At 42.2% G+C, this 20,695-nt stretch overlaps 1 protein-coding gene across 7 annotated transcripts in view; it reads left to right on the top strand.

The window, feature by feature from the left end:
- Positions 1-1,106: 1,106 nt before the first annotated feature.
- The window catches only part of cux1b (cut-like homeobox 1b), a 296,665-nt gene continuing 277,076 nt past the window's right edge, over positions 1,107-20,695 (top strand). For 3 of the 7 annotated variants that reach the window (XM_060905894.1, XM_060905890.1, XM_060905889.1), the window contains exon 1: positions 1,108-1,345. In XM_060905894.1, the coding sequence (XP_060761877.1) occupies positions 1,283-1,345 (63 nt within the window). In that variant the 5' untranslated portion in view covers positions 1,108-1,282. Of the gene's footprint in view, positions 1,346-20,695 lie in introns of all 7 variants that reach the window. The other 4 variants (XM_060905888.1, XM_060905891.1, XM_060905892.1 and 1 more) reach the window with 4 other exon arrangements.

Below are 20,695 nucleotides of genomic sequence, written 5' to 3'. Positions count from 1 at the left end.
GTGTTCCTCTAAAATGGGGGGACTGGCTATGCAAAAGGATAAAAAGTGGACTAGTTGTGCTGAAAGTGTGAATGCCCTGTCTGATGCCTCGTCCAGGATCTATTCTCACTTCACACACAGTGTTCCCAGACTCCAGCTCCACCATGACCCTGACCAGGATAAAGCTCTCACTGAAGATCAATGCAAAGGATAAATGAAGATGAAACCTAAATTTTTGTACCATTTGTCAATGAAGTTTACTTTATTAAAACAAACACTTACCAGCAGTTCTCATGTCTGCCTCTAGGGGCGCCATCAGCACGCTTCCGTGCTCATGTCTCGCAGATCAAAGCGTTTGATCAAAACAATAATCTGCTCAAACACTAATAATAATAATAATAATAATAATAATAATAATAATAATAATTTTCTAAAAACGCTTAGAGAGCTCAAATATGTTGTAATAATAATAATAATAATAATAATAATAATTACCTGGACCCCTTTAAAAAATAATCATAATGTAAAGTATATATAATGAGATTTAAAAAATCAGCAATTTTTTTGCTGATTTAACGAATGAATCAGTGATAAATTAGTTTAAAATAAACCATAATAGTAAATAATAAGTCCAGTAATAACATGATTATAACATGATTATGTCGTGTTACAATAGCAATATGACTCCTGTTAAAACAGATGAAAGTATTTCTAGATAAAAGATGAAAAAACAACAAAAACAATAATAATTAAAAACTAATAAGAATTAATAACAGGATATAAATATGACAACAAAATTGACGATTTTTTACGAATGATAATTAGTTCATGAACAAAACGTTTAAAATAATTTGATAAACAAAATAATAAATAAGTAAAAAATTGTTAGAGAAATCATTAAGATTGTGAAGAGAAAGAAAACACTGAGTAATCGAACCGATCCCTCGGTAATCGATAGTGCCGTTGTGTTGTTGCTGCTGCTGGATTCAATTCCCCTGATCCAGAGTGTCAGAGTGTAAACCTAATCCTGATGCTGAGAAGGAAAAAGTCCAGTCCGGGTTTTATGTGCTGCAGATATCGCCGGTCGATCACTGAGCTCCGTGGCACCGTTCAATACAGAGTCAGGTCTGCCGTTCGATCAGCTCCATTCCGCGACGCTGTTCGATAAGCGAAGGCCGCGTTCGATTAATCCGCTCCGGGTTTTACGCGCTTCCCGCTCTTTTTTCTCTTCCCCCCTTCTCGCGAACTCCGGCCCCTCGCGCTCTCTCTATCAGCCTCTCACTCCGTCTCAATATGTCTCAAGATGGCGGCCAATGCGGGATCGATGTTTCAATATTGGAAGCGCTTTGATTTACAGCAACTGCAGGTTAGCCTTTCTCTCACTCACTTTGCCTTGCTTTCTCGACGCTTTCCCCAGACCCGGAGCGGTTGTTCGGTGCTTTTCGCGGCTCTTCGGCGCTGTTTTTTTGGACTCGCTTCTGTTTTTTTTTTTCCGGGACCCTCCGTCCTCGCCATTGATTAAAGCCTCTGTCTCTCTCTCTGTCGGCTGATCAGAAATTGATCCTCTTTGTTCGATTCGCATCGATCCACAGTCATAGCGCTGCCTCGGCAAGCTGCTGATTCGGGCTTATATCTACCTTTGTGTTTATTTTCCGTCCGGTTCGAGCTTCTCCGAGTGATGATATTCACCTGACGCGGTGGCAACTTTTGTCCGCTCCTGATGCGTGTTTATGATTGTGTTATGGTTGAATTATTTTTTTTCGGCGAAATGAAGTGCGCTTGTTGCCCCGGCTACGTTGGTGGCGCTGTGGTGACACTTATTAAACTGCACGTTTGGGTTGTATCCCAAACGAATTCCCACTCCCTTGAATCCGTGCACTGCACCGGGCATCAAATAATATCTTATACACCCTATGTAGTGCACTGTATATATGATATACATGTATTTGGGACCAATTTGGTCACCGCTAGCTAGCGCCTGGTTGTCATCCTTACTGGACTACATTTTAAGTGAAAGTTATTTTTTCTTACACCAAATAATATAACAATATAACACTGACACGGTTAGCTTGTATAGCCGGTGATTTATTTACTGTTTTTTTTTCTTTGTGGAAGGTTTATTTATTTCTTTAGGAAGCTAGCTCGCTAACGTTTAAACGGTTAGCCTCCGAGCTAAATTATTTAACCATAACGAGTTTATTTAGATATTTACATTTATTTTTGGGAAATTGTATTAAAAATGAATGAAGTGGAAATGGAAATAAAAATATATAATACAATAAAATGAAGGTTGACGTGTTTGGTGCTGTTAGCACGCTAGCCGACACACAAATATCTTCATTGAGGAATACAAATGTTTCAGTTAAACATTTTTTTGCTGTAATTTATTTCTGACTAAACTGTCCGTCCGGTGTTATTAATTATTTTATCAAGGCTTTAGCTAATTTTCGGACTAATTTTTCTAACTTTTCCGACTCCCTGAGGCTGGCTGGATGAATGACTTGTCGAAGTGATGATGTTTTGCTAATGAATTGGACTCGGAGTCGCCTCAGAGCTGCTGTCAAAACAAATCCGCTTTAAATTATCAGCAGCTTCACGAACCGGATTCATTCAGATAAAGTGGGTTTGGGATTAAATGTCCAAGTCTGTGGAATCCCAGGACACTTTCTTTTATGTTTTTTCCTTTCAGACCTGGAAATGTATAGAAATAAAAATAACTGTTGAAATAGTAGTAATCCTGTGAACACTGATATATTCCAGATTTTTGGATTAAACTCCTCTAAGGTTACATTTTTAATCCAGTATTTTCCCCACACGTTTTTTTTTTTCCTGATCTTTCAAATGAAACAAATCTTTTTTAAACAGAAGCATTTAATTTTAGAGATTAAAGTGCTTTTTTTCGTTAGATAAATGTTCAGTATTTGCGAAACAATTAATTAAAACATTTATAAAGTATGTGTAGTAATCTTTGGAACTCTCTGCCTCCTCATATCCGTAACACTGACTCTCTTCCCATCTTCAAGTCTAAACTCAAAACTCACCTGTTTAAGATTGCTCACTCATTTTAGCTCCTATTATACTTTCCATTGTTTCTTTTATGTATGTTGATTTTATTTATTGTTTTATTCATTGTACAGTATCCTTGAGTGTCTTGAAAGGCGCTTATCAATAAAATTTATTTTTATTATTATTATTATTAATCCTGGTGAAGTGTAAATCTGCTGAGTGTAGATTTAAATCGGTTTAAAAAAACAGGATGAAAAGTGGATTTTTTTGGTGAAAATATACTTGTACATAATGTTTATAAATAATAAAATGTAGTAAAGTTTATAAATATGAATTATAGATGTATAAAAGTGGGGGATGTGGATTTTTTTATGTACAAAAATAAAAAAAGAATTAAAGTGTAAATAACTAGATGAATAATGAATGTGAATGGGGGAAAATCAGCTTAAATATTTAACTCTATAGTGTATGTGTATAAAATGTATATTAAATTTAATATAGAACTTGCACTTATACAAAGAGCAAGTCAGCATGATATACCGTAATCAGATGCTCTGTCTGTCTGTCTGTCTCTCTATCTGCTTGTCCTGCTGTTTTTCTGGCTGTCTTTCGCTCCCTCTGATTTGTCTGTTAGCCTGTCTGCCTGTCTCTCTCTCTCTCCCCTTTTCTGTGTCTGTCTATCTGCCTGTCTGTCTCTCTCTCTCACTGTCTGTCTGTCCGTCTGTCTCTCTCTTGCTGTGTGTGTGAGAGAATAAAAACTCGAGCGACTCTGCTTTCCCTCTTGCTTCACACTTCTCCACATGACTGCATTGTGCACTGATTTGAAAAATCTGCTCTTAAGGTTATTTTTTGACGCGTCAGTTTCCAGTGTTTTACCCAGTCAGACAGTAAAGTGTGTTTCACAGAATTCATCCTCCTTCAAAGCTCAAGTTCATATTAAACACACCTCACGTTTCCTTCAGTCACTTCTCAGAGTGTAAAGTCGCTCCAGTGCAGATTGCAGCAGTTATGAGTTGAACAGGTCGAACACGTCTGTGCTGCTTATGACATAACAGCCGCGCACACGTACGTTTCCAATCAACAAGAAATGTGTGTGTTTCAATCTGTACGGTGTTGTGGAAAGCTGTATAACGTGTAAATGCTGCCAACTGATCTGATCCTGATCCGATTTGGGATAGGGTTTTAACATGTCCGATATCTGCTGCCAGTTTAAACGTGGATTGTTTGGGCTGAATGATCTCCACGTAAACAGAAAGAAAAGAGCAAAGTGAAGATGCGTGTTTACAATCGGAGATGAAATCTGTCTCATTTCTGGGAAGCTAGTCCCCCCCCCCCCCCCCCCCCCCCCCGGTTTCTTGTGCTCTCTCGCTTTCTTTTTTGCCATGGGGGGGGGTATGAATTAAAACATGGTTTTGGAGCACTTTTACCTCCTGCAGTGTGAACATAGCTTTATATCTATACATGAGTCCAGTACATGGTTGATGTAAACAAGTCTGTTCTGTACCTGTCTGTAAATTTGTTCCTGTGTGCTCTGATCACGCTGACTTGATCTCGGACACTCCTGAGGAATGATGGTCAGATGAGCGTTTGACCCTGATGTAATGAATGAAGTCAAGGGCACGCTGATAAGTTTTTACTCAGCTGTATGCATTGTTGTTGTTGTTGTTAGACTGAATTCTTGATTCTGATTGGTCACAAGGTGAGGTGTTGATTAGTTTTCTTTCACAGCAACTGTGATAGTCGATGAGCTGCAAGGTTTACAGTAATGTTCTGGTGTGTAATCATTTCTAGTCTCCAGTATCAAATGTTTGAGATTAATAAATAAGATGAGGAATAAACCCCTTTGGGTCGGCCTGTTATTGGAAAGTAGTAGTCTTTTCATATGATTATTGACTATTATTTTCCTGTCCGAGCACACCCTGTGAAGTGTGTTTATTCTTTATCCAGCATGTTGTACAGCTGATGTAGTGTGAAAGAGCGTTTGTGAACGAACGGATGATTGACACGTCTTTCATTGCCGTCGCCTTCAATTCCGGGTGCTTTCCAGAATCCTGTAATCAATCTCACACATTATACTTTTCATTCTTTTCACTTAACCAGGACAAATTTGTTTCCAATCATGCTTTCAGAGACGGCCCGCCAACGCACGCTCAGCCACGTCATGAAATATGCATGGCACGCATTTGCCCCTCGGTAATTATTGCGAAGACCTATCAAAAGCTATTAGCCGAGACAGTGAATCTCCGGCCGGCGGGTACGTCTGGAGGATAGGAACCAGCCGGAGCTGAACACTTGGCTGTCTATTATTGATGACAACTTATTTACTTTGCCTCCCACAGAATGGCTCTTGGAGGGCTGCCATTTGAGCAGAATCCTGAACCACAGTGTAGAGTACTCTGTCTTGTCACGTCATTTTATAATCCTGTTTCTCTCTCTCTCTGTCTCTCTCTCTCTCGTGTGCTGTCCAAGTCTCTGGATTATGTGTTATTGTTATTATTTTTGTAATAATACACTTCCATTAAAAAGCTTGACTGAAGTGTCACAGGAAGCCATTTTAGTTACCGTTTGTGAACATTTTTCTGGAGCTCCTCATCAGGTCTACGATGCATCTGAACATATTTCCTCTTCACTCCCAAATTTAATCTCTGAGCATTCATTAAAGCGAGACGGCCTTTCGATTTCATAAAATCGGTGAAATTTAGTTCCCTCTGAAATTTGTTCATTGTAATTTTTAAAAAAAAAATTTTTTATTTCTGTAATATCTCTCAATATATCAGGCCATTCTGTGGCTGGGAAGTTACTTAATTTGAGGGGATTCCCAAGCAAATAATGTGCATGAAATCGTTCGCTTCGCGCAGTCAAGCAGACAGGAAGTCCATGTGCGCATGTGCAGCTTGTCCGTGCACCTTGACCGTGCACTGACTGTTCCATCATTCTGTCGTTAAACGAACAGCTGATCACACAGAGGTGCTCGCTGACCGCTGATATTTTAGTTTGGTCCTGCGTTGTCTTCTCATTTTCTGTTACTGTTGTTGACCTTTCATGTTTCATTCACACACTCACATCCTCCATTTTCCTCTCCTGTTTCAAATTTGTATCTCACAATGCCTTGCACAAACGGGGAAAGCCCACCATGTGACGTGATGTGGTATCTTGAATTGGGTCATGGTGAAGCAGGAAAAAAAATAGAGAATTTAGAGCAGCGTGGCCCTAAATTCATTAATTGTTCTATTTAAAATGTGTGTATATATAATATAAAATTCAATAACTTTCGGTCCACTAAACAGAAATCACTAACTTTCGGTCCACTAAACAGAAATAATTGGGTGTCAGGGAAAATTCTTTTTGTGACCTACCTTAAAAAATCTGAAAGGTAGTCTTTAAAGTTCTTCGTGTTCGGTAAGGATTCAATGAGCCAGACTTCAACTTCCTGGTTGGACATGGCCTAGGATTTCTTTATCTTTTTTTGAAAAAGAAAAATGAATCCTGTCATTGTGTGGGTTTGGTTACTCAAACATTGTTTATTATTTATTCTTTATCAGTAGTCTTCATATTGTAACCTTAATGTTGGTCATATCAACAAACAAACATTTTTTTTAATGGTGTACATGTGTACATGTGTACATGTCCTTCTGAAAGTCTTCAAAATGGAGACTCCATATATGTTATATTACGGTCATGTGACCCCCAGTCAGCGGATATCAATAGCGTGTACATGGTACATACAGAACCTTGGTGCACATCACAACTCTCCCATCTGGAGATGACTTACCTTGTCAGGAAGATTTGTAATTACCGCACACGTCCTCCGGCCACGTCACTTAACACACATGTCTGGAAAGCTTATGCTGTCAGATCAGCACTTTAGAAGGTGTTAAAAGTGCTCGTCCTCGTGCGAGCAAGAAGGGAAGGAAGGAAGGGAGTGAGGTGTTGAACTTGTTTGTGTAGGATTTCTGGATATTTTTATTAGACAAAAAGAAGAAGAAAAGTCAGAGTTTGAAGGTTGAAGTGTTTGATTAGTACTAGAAGCTGTATGTGTGTGTGTGTGTGGGTGTATCATAATGAACGGACGCTGTTTTTTGATTTGAAACGCCATGTCGCCACTCATGTGAGACGAAGAGACCGTAGCTTTTCAGACAGATTCCCTGGGACGTCGCAAAGGTGCCAATATTTATGCTTCAGCCAAAACATTTGTGTTTTTTCTCAAATAAAATTTTTCCAGTGGAAAAGCTAATTCACTGAAGAGGAAAGGACACGATGTTTTGCACTGACATGAACATGCACACCTCGATTTTGTGAACCAATAGAAAACGAGGGCGGTGCTAACAACATGGAAAAGTCTCATCCGCTAGCGTTTTTTTTCCCCCCTCCTTTCTGAGTACAGCACGTGTGCTGTTCTGATTTATTAGGCTTGAAAAGCGGTAATGAAGATAAAAAATAAAAAGTTTCGAAATGGATTGTTAATCTTCTAATGATGAGTGAAAACGTTTCAGTCCAGCCTGTTGTCATGTTGCGTTTGCTTTCTGCCTCGTCATTCGTGGGTTGTGCCGTGTAGCTCTGAGCTTTATGTATAAAATCTAAAATATTACAATTGAATGTAAATTCAGGATTAAAAATACCTGTGATCCAGATATTGCTCATTTGCAATTCGAACCACTTTCCGGTCACACCCAGACCCACCAGGATACTGGGATACACGTCAGGCGAGGTCGCCGAGGTCATGCCGACTTTCTCAGATGTGGCAACTTCATTTTGGCTCCCTTCATCAGAGAGCCACCGAGGCCTGGTGCGCGTGTGTGTGTGTGTCTTTCTGCACTCCACCGCACTTTGATGGAGCTGAAAATAAAGCAGCTGTCTTAAAAAAAAAAAAAAGGAAAAAAAGCCATCTTCCAGGGAGGCTTTTCTCCACACTGCTCTCTCAATCCCGCAACACAAAGCTTCTGTTTCAGGCTCCAACCACAGCATTGGAGTTAAAGCGAGGTTCGTTGCGTCAGATGCGTATTTGTTTTACGATGGCCAACTCGCTCGCGCACTTTCTCTATGTGGCATACCATCTCAGGATTTGTACCTTGAGACAAATACTCACTTCCATCAGGGATCATCTGCGCCGGCATGCAAAAAAAAGGCTGAGGCTTTACGAGCCATGTTTTAAACGCTTTATAATCCGCCGAGCCATTGATTTGTACACAGATGGGCTTGATTTGCAGGATTTATAGGATATTCTTTCCCCCATTTAAAGTGTTTTTTTTTTTTGGGGGGGGGGTATTTGTAGTGAAGGCAGAGTTTCCATGTGAAAATGTCTGCGGATTTATCTGCTCTGCTCTAAATCTCTGGAAAAAGGCTGTCTGGGAGACAGTTCCTTTCAAACCATGTCGCTTATTTACATCTGTTGTTTTCCTCATGATCAAAATTAATTGTTGAAATCACACTTGAGTTTTAATGTTAGAGACGCCATGACGATATGAAAAAATCTAAATGATGAATCATCCTGTACTAGTATTGTGTTCGTCCACTTAAACGCACTCTCCAGCGGTTGTGTCCTGCCCTCAGTGTGGGCGTGTCTTGTTCCGCTTGTTAGCAGCGAACATGGGTCTTGCCAAACGCTGTTCCCTTTTCCAACCCTTTGCTCTAAAGACGCTTTGGCAGCAAACCTCTGATCGAGCACTTTAGAAAATGAGATGCCCTGTGGAGACAGCGAGCATGATGAGGATGGTGAGGACGAGCAAACGAGGCCAACAAGGCACCATTTTGGGTCAAAGTCTATATTTAAAGTATTAGCACTCATTACAGTAAGCTTGCTGTATGTTGCCATAAAATCTAATTGTTTCGTTTTTGGTTTTCCCCCCCTTTCCTGTCGCCTGTAAGACCGCTGACATTCCAAAAAATTATTTTTATCTGCTAATGAAGGCACTTGAACTGTATTGAGGGTGCAAACGTTTGGTTGAGAGAACAGCAGCAGCCCAGTCGCCATCCAAATTTCCAAAACGGAGCGGCTTGAGGAAGAAGTGCAGTGTCTCCGACATGATAAATAGCTTCTTTAAATGGATGAAAGAAGGGCTAATGGGATCTAAAGGTTGATAAATGGCACTTCCTGTCTGAGCTCGCCTTTGATGGCTTTTCTAAAACAAAGTCAATTTCCTTAAAAACTGCAAGCGGAACTGCAACTGCTGCATTCTCTCTCTGCTCATGTCAAAAGGTCAAGGATGTGGTAAGAACTCGTGCTTAGATTTCTCTATTAAAAGTCCATATGGTCATGGACGAAGAAACAAATCATGACTTGGTTCTGTAAACCCGTAGCAACGTTCATATCAGTGGAAATATTTGTTTGCTTGGGGCAGATACGCTATCTCGAGCTTTCAGCCAGCACCTTGGCCAGTCTGCGGTCATCCCCAAGAGGATCGGAGTGTGTGTGTGTGTGTGTGTGTGTGTGTGTGTGTTAGTTATATTTATGAGCTTGAGTTTTTAGCAGGCTGATTATATTTTTGTCTCTCTGTTGCTACACGGCGTGTGGTTCTGACGGGGTTGCGTCATGCACCCCAAACTCGATTTGAACACTGCATCAAGCTCAGAGAAGGGACTTGTATTCCCTTAGCTGTTTGGACACGTTTTGTTTATACATAAAATATTTCAGGTTCAGGCTAGCTAGTATGCATTTTGCCTTGTGGAAAGTCTCTAGGATTTAAAAATGGCCTGCTTGTTTATTGTTTCAGTTCCCAGTGAATCAGTGCATACTTGTGTCCAGTGCTAAGCTTATTTATACCATGTGACATATAAACCTAGCGTAATAAACAGGTTGTGAGTAACCTCAATCTTTGATGGCTGTATTTCATAATGAACGATGGCACTGCGAAATGTCTTGCGGCGTCTTCCAAAGATTCACCATTATCTTTGAGAACGTGTGGATTTGTAGAGCAGTGTCAGTGGGTATAGGTGTTCATAATGAGCTGAGAATTTCCTGGCATGATATTCGTGAGCGTTCAGGGAAACTGTTGCACTGAGCACTTCCATTCAGCGAGCACAGAGAGATATACAGGGTGTTTCAAAAAATATTATTTGAGATGTAAATATCCCAGAAACTATATAGTCTAGGCAAATGAAACAGAACAGGCTTAATGTTGAGCAGTATAAGATTTTATTCCTCAAAATTTGAACAAGAAATGCAAAGGTATGTGGATTCCATGAATCACATCACATCACATTATCTCTAGCCGCTTTATCCTTCTACAGGGTCGCAGGCAAGCTGGAGCCTATCCCAGCTGACTATGGGCGAAAGGCGGGGTACACCCTGGACAAGTCGCCAGGTCATCACAGGGCTGACACATAGACACAGACAACCATTCACACTCACATTCACACCTACGGTCAATTTAGAGTCACCAGTTAACCTAACCTGCATGTCTTTGGACTGTGGGGGAAACCGGAGCACCCGGAGGAAACCCACGCGGACACGGGGAGAACATGCAAACTCCGCACAGAAAGGCCCTCGCCGGCCCCGGGGCTCGAACCCAGGACCTTCTTGCTGTGAGGCGACAGCGCTAACCACTACACCACCGTGCCGCCGATTCCATGAATGATTTCACAAATTTTCATCTTGTTCAAGTGTACTCGAACACCCACAACTCCTTTTCTTTTCCAGTGAATGGCATTTCTATACCTGAAAAGATAAACTTTTGACCTGTTTCCAGACGTTGTTAAAATTTGAGGTCAGTTGAACGAGAACTGGCAAAGTTATTAGATTGTGAAATGATATAAAATTTCTTGAAACACCCTGTATATTTTCTCTCTCTCTCAGCATGGCTTGCTCATGGTGTGCGAACAAAATGCGCTTAGGACACATTTTTAAAATTGATGCTTTAGACTTCATAAACATAAAACGCCCGACGAAAAATTGGTTGCTATCAGGACACAGCAGCAATGAAGAAAAATGTTGTCCGTGATTGCTTTCTGCTCAGGAGAGAACTCATTTCGGTATCAGGGTTGGAGTTTAAGTATTGAAAAATGTGGACGTCTCCAAAAAAAAAGTGAAGCAACTACAGATCTCCCACCCCTGCTGGTTGGCTGCAGTATAACATGCAGCACAGCATTGGACATCTCCATGTGTTTCAGTGACCAAATATCCTAATTCATCCAAACTATCTTTGCATCTAATGTGAAGAGTTACCTTCCCCGATGCTATGATATCATAAGAAGACCTGCAGGAATGAAATGATTGAGAACCTTGGCAACTTGTTGGACCTTGGTATCCTTCACTTGCAAGTGACGTCAAAGCAAAATATAAACCCAGATGTCAGCCATGTTGGTGGATATACAAATGTGGGATCAAGCAACATTCCATACAAAACATAGTCACACGTGCACAACTCTCTGTTTTTCCATTGCTTTAAGTGCTTTTTTAGCTATGCCATATCTTTGTGCTGGATATGGTTGTGGTCACAACAGTACTCACGACTGTGGAACATTCCGATTTTTTAGAATTCCATCTGTGATTCAGAAAGAGGGCGAGGAAACCCTGAGGCTTAGTATGGAGAGGAGATGAGCGCGGGTGAACAACATCGGCAGGGCTGATCTAACAGAGGCTAAAACCAAAACAGCTCGTGTTTGCAGTAATCGTTTGATAATGGTGAGATTCAAAAGCTTTCTCGATTAATATCATGGAAGAATTTTATTTCGTGTTGCTAGAATCTTGCTATAAAATGAGCTTTCTCTTGTCATGGTTCACTCGGTCGTCGTTATAATTTTAACACGTTTATTACCATTTTGCTTCTAGGAGCGCCAGCAAAATTGTACAATAGAAACAATCCAGACTGGGCACCCACTCAGGCTATGTTTCGTCCAAGGTCAGACTTGATTCTTTGGCAGCCGAACCAGATAGAACACGATATGTGGGTATTTGGTCAGTAGATGCGTGTTATCTTAAGTCTGACATTTTTAAATAATATGGGTCAAAACCACACACATCTAGCTTCTCTTTGTATCAAATTTTTGCTTGACCGTTCAAATCGTGGTAATACTGAGAAAATTCAGCATTGTTTACAGACATGCTTTCAGCGGCTACCATCTTATGGCCCTTTTCCACTACCCTTTTTCAGCTCACTTCAGCTCACTTCAGCCCGACACGGCTCGCGTTTCGACTACCAAAAACCAGCACGACTCAGCTCGCTTCAGCCCTGCTTAGCCCCTAAAACTCGCACCGTTTTGGAGTGGGGCTGAAGCGAGCCAAACCGTGCCGACTGAGGCTAGGGGCGTGAGCAGACACTCCCCTGTGCACTGATTGGTGAGGAGGAGTGTCCTCACATGCCCACACACGCCCCACGAGCGCGCTGGGATCTGTAAACACCGCAAACCCGGAAGGAGAAGAATTACAAATTACGAGAATTTCTGAAGCCTTATGCGCCTCGCCTCATCTATACGCTCTTGCCAGTATCTGTCAGCGTTGTCGGTGACAACAAGCCACAGCACCAAGACCAGCAACACTAACGACTCCATGTCCTCCATGTTTATTGTTTACTATCCGGGTCGTGAGACTACCGCTTAAAAGCTCACTGATGTCACTGTTTGCGCTGCTTAACGACATCACCTGACGTCCACCCACTTTCGCTAACTCCACCCAATGTGTCCACCCACTTCCAGCCAGCACGGTTCAGCGCGGTTGTAGTCGAAATGCAACTCCAACAGCCCCGCTCAGCTCCACTCAGCACGGCACGGCTCAGCCCAACTCAGCCGCGTTTGTAGTGGAAAAGCGGCATTAGTTGCTTTGTATATCCACCATCATGGCGGGCGCTCACGATGTAGCACATTTTGATCACGTGGTTGCAAGTCATCTATTGGGAGAAGGGGGCAGGTCTACCAAATGAGGCCTCGACTCTCATCTCTACTGTGCAGACTCAGTTTGATAACATGGCAGAGGAATTTTGGTTTAGTTTCTATTGAACAGAGAAGCTAATGTCTCGCCATCCATTGGTTTCGATTGTTGTAATGCGTCTGCAGCGAGAATTGCACTTTCACGCTGGATAACTCTTACAAGTGTGTTAAGATTCTGAAATAATAAAAAATAATAAGACTGTGTATCTGAAAAATAGTCTGCACGCTTCAGATCCATTTCAGGTCTATTTATTGTCAGTTTTATTTAGCCTGATGCATCCCTCGAGCCTTCTTTAAGTGATGCATAGACGTTCCATTGACTCATTGGATCCGCTGAGTGCATCCGTCCCTGCAGCGATGGCAGACATTTGGAGCATGTTGTCCGTATGTGCCGTATTTCCTCCTCCTCTTTCTTCTTCCTATTTCTCCTCTGTTCCCCTACTTCTTGCTGTGGCGTCCAAACACCTGAGGCTGAGTCATCTCGTTCTAAATGCAGGGGGAGTCGTCAAGTGGATGAATAAACCGGCTGCCTCGTCTCAGACTTGGAACTAAATATAGAATAGTCTCGAGTGCAGAAACCCGTCCTGACATTTGTCTGAGCCCTCAGCCACCTCTGTTCCTTTTAGTTCTTGGCTGACTAGTAGCTTTTAAGCTCTGTGTGTGTGTGTGTACAGGTTAATAAGTCCACATGGACTCCGTATCTGCTTAACTTGGTTCGGAGGTTACTCCGGGGTGGGCTTGCCTCTTGGGTGTCGTGAGTTCCAAGCATGTGTTTGTGTGTCCATTCTATAATGGTGGATGAATCGTAAATCCAGTCACCGGTCCAAGTGAAAACGCTTCCCATGTTTGTGTTGCCTGGAAACCGAACCAATTAAGCTAAGTGGTGGTAGCTATGCACTGTAACAAAGGATGTTGAGCTGTTAAGTGCGTTAACACGTATTAAAAGAAATGAGGATTGGATCATATCGTATGTTGTGTGCGCAATTAAAAAAAAAAAAAGGCTCGGTTAAGTCTCAGTGATGATTTCATGTTCTTGCATCGTATGTGGTTTTTTAAACATGTATTTATTTGTATAAAATTTTGCTTTGCATGGTTTTGTTGGCGTTTTCACAACCCAATTTTGGAAATGTATAATTTGCCTTCTGAGCGTGTTAATTAATCCATCCGGTCAAAACCGTTGGACTGTTCAGTGGTTGCATAAACTGTGAATTTCTCATCATTTACTGCTTGTTTTACAGATTACTCAGCTTATAACTTGTTTATACATAAATACTATAAAGTGACAATTTTCACCGTGTCCTGATTGTTGCCAGTGCTAGCGAACTAGTTTATTGGTCTTGTGTTCATTAGCAACTTAGAAGGATGGCTGAATGAATGAACTAGCTAGCTAGCATAGCTAGCTGAAGAACATTAAGTTTAAACATGGCTACAGCTATGTACAAAATGAGAACTTGCTTTGCGAAAGTCATTTTATAAAAAAGTAAAAAAAAAAAAATTCTGTTTGTTGAGCCTACTTTCAGCTTGCAATGAAAAGTTTAATGTTATTAGGGTAAAGTACTGAAAGAAACTCTGACCTTTGATTTGACAAGAAGCATGTTTGCTCACGAGATATCCGTTATGAAGCAGCAGCTCCGCTTCTGACTGTGTGAGGAAGAAAGGTTCTACGCCTGTAACCAGAAAGTTCACCTCGCAGCAGTTCGCGAAGGCCGCGAACAAGCACCTTCACCCTCAGCTGTTCAGCCATATCGTTGGATCGTATTCTGCTTTCCTTATAAGATGTTTTGCTTCACACTGCCTGCCAAGTTTTGACAAATCCCCCTGTCCATCTCTTTATTTTTCCACTTTGCTTTGTGTTCTGACCACCCCAAGCGGGTCACGCTCTGTTGAACAACGTTGGCCCAATTACTCAGCTTTGAACTGTAGCCAACAGGTTTTGTGAAAACACTTACTCAAGCACTTCGAAGCGGCGGAGGTAAATTTTTCATAGCTCTCCCTTTTCTCCACTCTCTTCAGTACATTTCCTCTTCTAATAGGTGTGTAAGTTGAGTCAGCTGTTACAGGTGACAGGGTCGTTCAGACACCCCCCACACACATACACACAACCCATGGTTTCATTAAAACCATCTTTTCTTTTTCTTTCCTGGGCAAAACACTATAGTTTGTTGTTTTGCTGTCAGCGGCGGGTTTGTTTTGGCGGAGCCAAGGCGTTAATTTGAAGCTGGCTCTCTCGTAAAGAAATCAAAGTCGGAGTCGATTGGCGTTGGCTGACGTTTTTGCGGCCTTGTCGGGTGTGTTTTGTTGAAGAGAATAGCAAATGACACGCAGCAGCGATGTGTTCTTTTCCTGCTTCTGTGCAGCTGTTGCAACATCTGGAAGTGGTTGAGGGGAGAAAATGCTTGAAAATACATTTGGAGCTACAAGTGGAAAATTGTTCCAACAGAATCGCTCCCCCCTCCCCCTCTTCTCCTTCTCCATTATCCCTCAAAGCACACGGGTCTAAATTAAGTCAGAACCTTGGTCTCGTCAGGACTCGAGCCTGCAGCGTTGCTGCTCAGGTATTGAATTATGATCTCGATGTCTGGTAATAGTTCACATGGGGAGTTCCAACGCTGTCTGTCTGAATATGATAACATGTGACATGTAACGTTTATCCAGCAAGCTGGAATCGTGTTGTTAATTACTCAAACACATTTTATTCACCCTGTAAAACAGAACGCTACAGAGAATGTCATCAGACATCAGAATCACTTCTCCTGGAATTAGTTTCCTTAAAAATAATGATGTATTTGACTTATGAGCTGTGAAAGTAGCAAGACTGAGTTTGCATAGACATAAACCAACTTTCGTCAAACAAAAGTTTTCATTTGGTACATAGCTAGGTTTATACGTACACGTGTCATGATAAAGCAAGACACTGGCTGGTTTGATCAGGTTGACTGGAGGAGTTGTTTTATGAGGGTGGGTTATTTAGCGTGCACAGAGGATGGAGAATCTTTTCAGACTGAGGAATGTGCAGATTTGTTGTGGGAATGCTGATTGAAATAAAGGTGGAAAGTTGTACAATACAGACAATACACGTGAGCAAAACGAAATATTTTAGTCATGATGTATGAAGAGGAAACGCAGTAGTTTGTGGGTGAAAGGTATCCTGAAGACTTTGGGATGCAAAGATGATGAGCTTTGTTAAAAACTTGAATGAGGGATACAGATAGAACAACCACACTCCAAGAATACATAGACTTCTTCCTTTGCTTTAATATGCATTATTGGACTTCAACAACGAGCAGTGGTGAGGGTGATGGTGTTGATGGTCATGGTGGTGTTGATGGTCAGGACGAAAGTTGGTGTTGGCGTTTGATGGTGGTCATGGTGATTGGTGGTGGTGCTTGATGTTGTTGATGATGAGACTGGAGTAGTGCACTGCAGCTTTTACCTCCCTGGCAAGCTGGCTAATAAATGTATGACTTGCCCACCCTTGAGGTATCAAAATGAAGATTGAGTTGAGATTTTAGTGAAAAGGAAATGGTGAGCTCAAGGTGAAGAGGGTATTGAAACTGAGCACATGGACATGTAGATCTGCATCTGTTCTGAGGTTTCCTGTTAAATGCGTACCAACTTCCTCCCCACCCCATGTGCTACCTTCAGCTCCAGAGGCGTTTCTGTAGTCGAGAAGACAACTCGGTCTTATCATCGCTCTGCTTTATCACTGCCTGTCGATCGCCCAACGGACAGGATGAGCAAGTTTCTTTCTTCCTTTCCTTTACTTCACCCAGAGAGAAAAATAATTAAATAAATAAAATAAAAAGCATTAGTGCTGTCTACCTATATGTCCACTCTTCATTTCTGACTGAAATGAGGCAAAGACACCCCCCCCCCCCCCCAAGTCTCCCCCTTTAACGCTTTTCCCCTTGTCCCTTCTCCCCCATCTCCTTCTAGGCCTCATTCTTAATTCAGTGTGGGAAATAAGAGTGTGTAGTGTGCTCTTATTGATTTGTGTTTTTAAAAGGCGAGTCTGTGGGGGCGTTAAATGTTTTGGGGCGGAAGACTGCTTTATTGGGTGGCTTTCAGTCGCATGTCATGTTTAGAGTGTCACAGCCTGTTCGAGTACTGGCTGTCTGGAAACGGTGCAAGATGGCAGCGGGTGGAGAAATATTCCCTCCCCTTGTCAGGATGATAAAGTTCCAGTTTGATGGCTGGACTGGATTAGGGTGGCGCTTCAATGGCTTTCAGCAAGCCCTGGGATCTGAACTTACAACCTTCTGGTTAGTTATGAAACAGTTCCCAGTGGACTGTTGGATTATTATACATTAAACTATTCTTTTGTAATAACTTTAGATTTTTAAATCAAGCTTCTGTAAGGGCTTTGATCTGGTTGATTTGGGGCTGATTCTGAGCTTGGAATACAAACTGTATTTTGTGTGTGTGTGTGTGTGTGTGTGTATATATGTGTGTGTATATACATATATATATATATGGCCTCTTCATGGTTTCCATTAGCCTGTGGGATGCCAAGGTACTTGTAGCTGTCTTGGATATATATATATATATATATATATATATATATATATATATATATATATATATATATATATATATATATATCCAAGACAGCTACAAGTACCTTGGCATCCCACAGGCTAATGGAAACCATGAAGAGGCCACAAGGAAGTCAACCACAGCCAACTACCTCCAGAGAGTAAGGCAGGTCCTGAAAAGTCAGCTGAATGGTAAGAACAAGGTCCGAGCCATCAACATGTACGCACTACCAGTCATCAGATACCCTGCTGGTATCATAAACTGGCCAAAGGAGGAGATAGAAGCCACAGATATCAAGACTAGAAAGCTCCTCACCATGCATGGAGGGTTCCACCCCAAGTCCAGCACCCAGAGACTATACACTAAGCGGAAAGAAGGAGGCCGAGGGCTAGTGAGCGTCAAGACCACGGTCCAGGATGAAACATCGAAAATCCAAGAATACATCAGAAAGATGGCCCCAAAGGATGAACTGCTAAGTGAATGTCTCAGGCAGCAGAACCCTGATGAGAGCGCAGAGGAGGAGGAGGAACAGACAACCTGGAGGGACAAACCCCTACATGGCATGTACCACCGTCAGATAGAGGAAGTGGCTGATATCAAGAAATCCTACCAGTGGCTGGATAATGCAGGACTGACAGACAGCACAGAGGCACTAATCATGGCAGCACAAGAACAGGCCATAAGCACAAGAGCCATAGAGGCCAGGATCTACCAGAGTAGATCAGACCCAAGATGCAGACTGTGCAAAGAAGCCCCTGAAACAGTCCAGCACATAGTAGCAGGGTGTAAGATGCTAGCTGGATCAGCGTACATGGAGAGGCACAACCAAGTGGCTGGGATAGTATACAGGAACATCTGCAACCAGTATGGAATAGAAGTACCCAAGTCCCAATGGGCCATACCACAGAAGGTGGCTGAGAACAACAGGGCCAAGGTTCTGTGGGACTTCAGCTTCCAGACTGACAAACAGATCCTGACTAACCAACCGGACATAGTCGTGGTGGACAAAGAGCAGAAGAGGGTGGTGGTGATAGATGTGGCGATCCCAGCTGACGCCAACATCAGGAAGAAGGAACATGAGAAACTTGAGAAGTATCAAGGGTTGAAAGAGCAGCTGGAACGGATGTGGAAGGTCAAGGGTTGCGTGGTCCCCGTGGTAGTGGGGGCACTTGGGGCAGTAACCCCCAAACTGGGAGAGTGGCTCCAGCAAATCCCAGGAACAACATCTGAAGCCTCAGTCCAGAAGAGCGCAGTACTAGGAACATCGAAGATACTGCGCAGAACCCTCAAACTCCCAGGCCTCTGGTAGAAGACCCGAGCTTGAGGATGACATGGATACCACGTCCCCGCCGGGGGTGAGAAGGAGATTTTTTTTTTTTTTTTATAATATGTAAAATTATTTTATTTTTATTGCGAGCTGACTGCAAGCAGATTTTTATTTTTCATTTATTTATTTATTTATTTATTTATTTTCTTGGAGCTACGAGGTGGCAGTGCTACTTACCCCCTGCCACCATGAATTGAGAATCCTGATCAAACCTGAAGCTCGTTGCTTTCTGTCAGTCTTCAGGAACTCTGTGTGTGTTTGTGTTCATTCGTGTGTGGTCACATGACTGGGTCCCATGCTGAGACTCACTGTCTCCTTGGCATCTGCATTTACGATGAATCATGTTTGCACAAGGGCGAGAGAAGACTCTCCGCACAGTGACTGCAGCCAATCCCTTCCTGGCCCTGCCAGGTCCCACTGCTCCTCCTTTTGCCAAGCCAGTGAGCGAGCGCTCACTTTTGCCATCCCAGACACCACTTAAAAAAAAAAAAAAACCTGGATACTTTTTTTTTTTTTACAGCAAGTCCTTTTGTGCTTTGTGCACTTTTTGTCCAAGTTTATCGTCCATAAAGTCTCCGAAGCACACAAGGTCATTTGATTTCTGTTTGATTTCCAGCCTTGGAACACAATGCCCCTTTATCAGCTACTTTGCATGGAAGAACAGTTACTTGAAATGTTTATGTAACGCACAGGAGCATTAAGAGGTGAACCACTTTCTTTTGAGGGCTCAGTTTGAAGATAAAAGCCCTGGTCATGTGAGGGAGAAGGAGGAGGGGGAATTAAAAAAAAAAAAACAAACAAGTTCTGGTAATCATAAAACTATTACTGGACTAGGGTCAGTCTATGCAAAATACTCTTTTACCTGTTCTCAGCCTGGCTACTCAGCCCTCTTCTCTGCAAGAGTGTGTGTGTGTGTGTGTGTGTGTGTGTGTGTGTGTGTGTGAGAGAGAGAGATCGTTCAGTGAAAGAGCCTCTCTGACACAACACACAGCCTCCTCATCTTTGTAGCTGAACAGAGCTCCATTCACAGGCTCCCTGAATGAACAGCATATCTCGCTGCAAGACTCGCACAAAGACTCTGATTTCGTTCCTTTGCCGTTTAACCTTCGCTTTCTGAGCGCTCTCATTCTCCTCTCTGTGAAATCGTCAAGGTTAATGACTGCCGGGCTCTTTACAGACGACAGCCTCGCTGCCATGAAGCCCAGGGAACCTTGTTATTCAGAAGCACTTCTACTAGTGCCAACACTTTTTCAAGGCCGATTTGATCCCTGCGTTCTCTCTCTCTCTCACCGTACTTCTATCACTGAACTACTTTTACTAATGACAGTCCTCTGCAAGTGGTCAAACCATTTCCATGTCACTCGCATCATCTCTTAATTACAATATATGTATGTTTCTTGTTAAATATCCAGCCCGATGGAGTCCTCCTGTCTTTCTCTTACTGTAGTCCCCCCTGGGACACTGTTTATGGCAGCTGTTTTTGTCTTCGTCCACCAGGGAAAACAAGATTTACTTTCCGTAGTGTGTCGCAGCTGGCGTATTCGTATGACTGATTCTAAAACGATCTTTTCCATTCACTTTAGGTTCCCTCCATCCCACACCCCCACTCATGGTTTCCACGCAGAAGTGATGATCGTTTAAATTCTGTCTATGAATTTGGCACAAGATCCATAAGTAAACTGTAACCCCGCTACAGCGAGTTCCTTGAGGGACGTCCAAATAATTCATTATACCGAAAAGAAGTTTGTGATACTGAAATGGACCTGCTTGTCACCAAACACTCGTTGTTGTATGCAAAATTTTAGGCACCTTCTCCTTATCATGAATTTCTCCTTCGCAGTTCATTGACTGACTGATTTAAAGGACCTGACTGGAAAGTTATCTGAAATTTTTATCCCCCAACCAAACAAAGTAAAAGTAACAGTAGTTACTTTTAAAACTACTGAATATATCTTCATGAAACTTTATATACATATCAAGCAATAT

The sequence above is a fragment of the Neoarius graeffei genome, chromosome 23, assembly GCF_027579695.1.
Source record: "Neoarius graeffei isolate fNeoGra1 chromosome 23, fNeoGra1.pri, whole genome shotgun sequence".
NCBI classification, from domain to species: Eukaryota; Metazoa; Chordata; class Actinopteri; order Siluriformes; family Ariidae; genus Neoarius; species Neoarius graeffei.
This window is presented reverse-complemented; position numbering and strand designations above follow the sequence as displayed.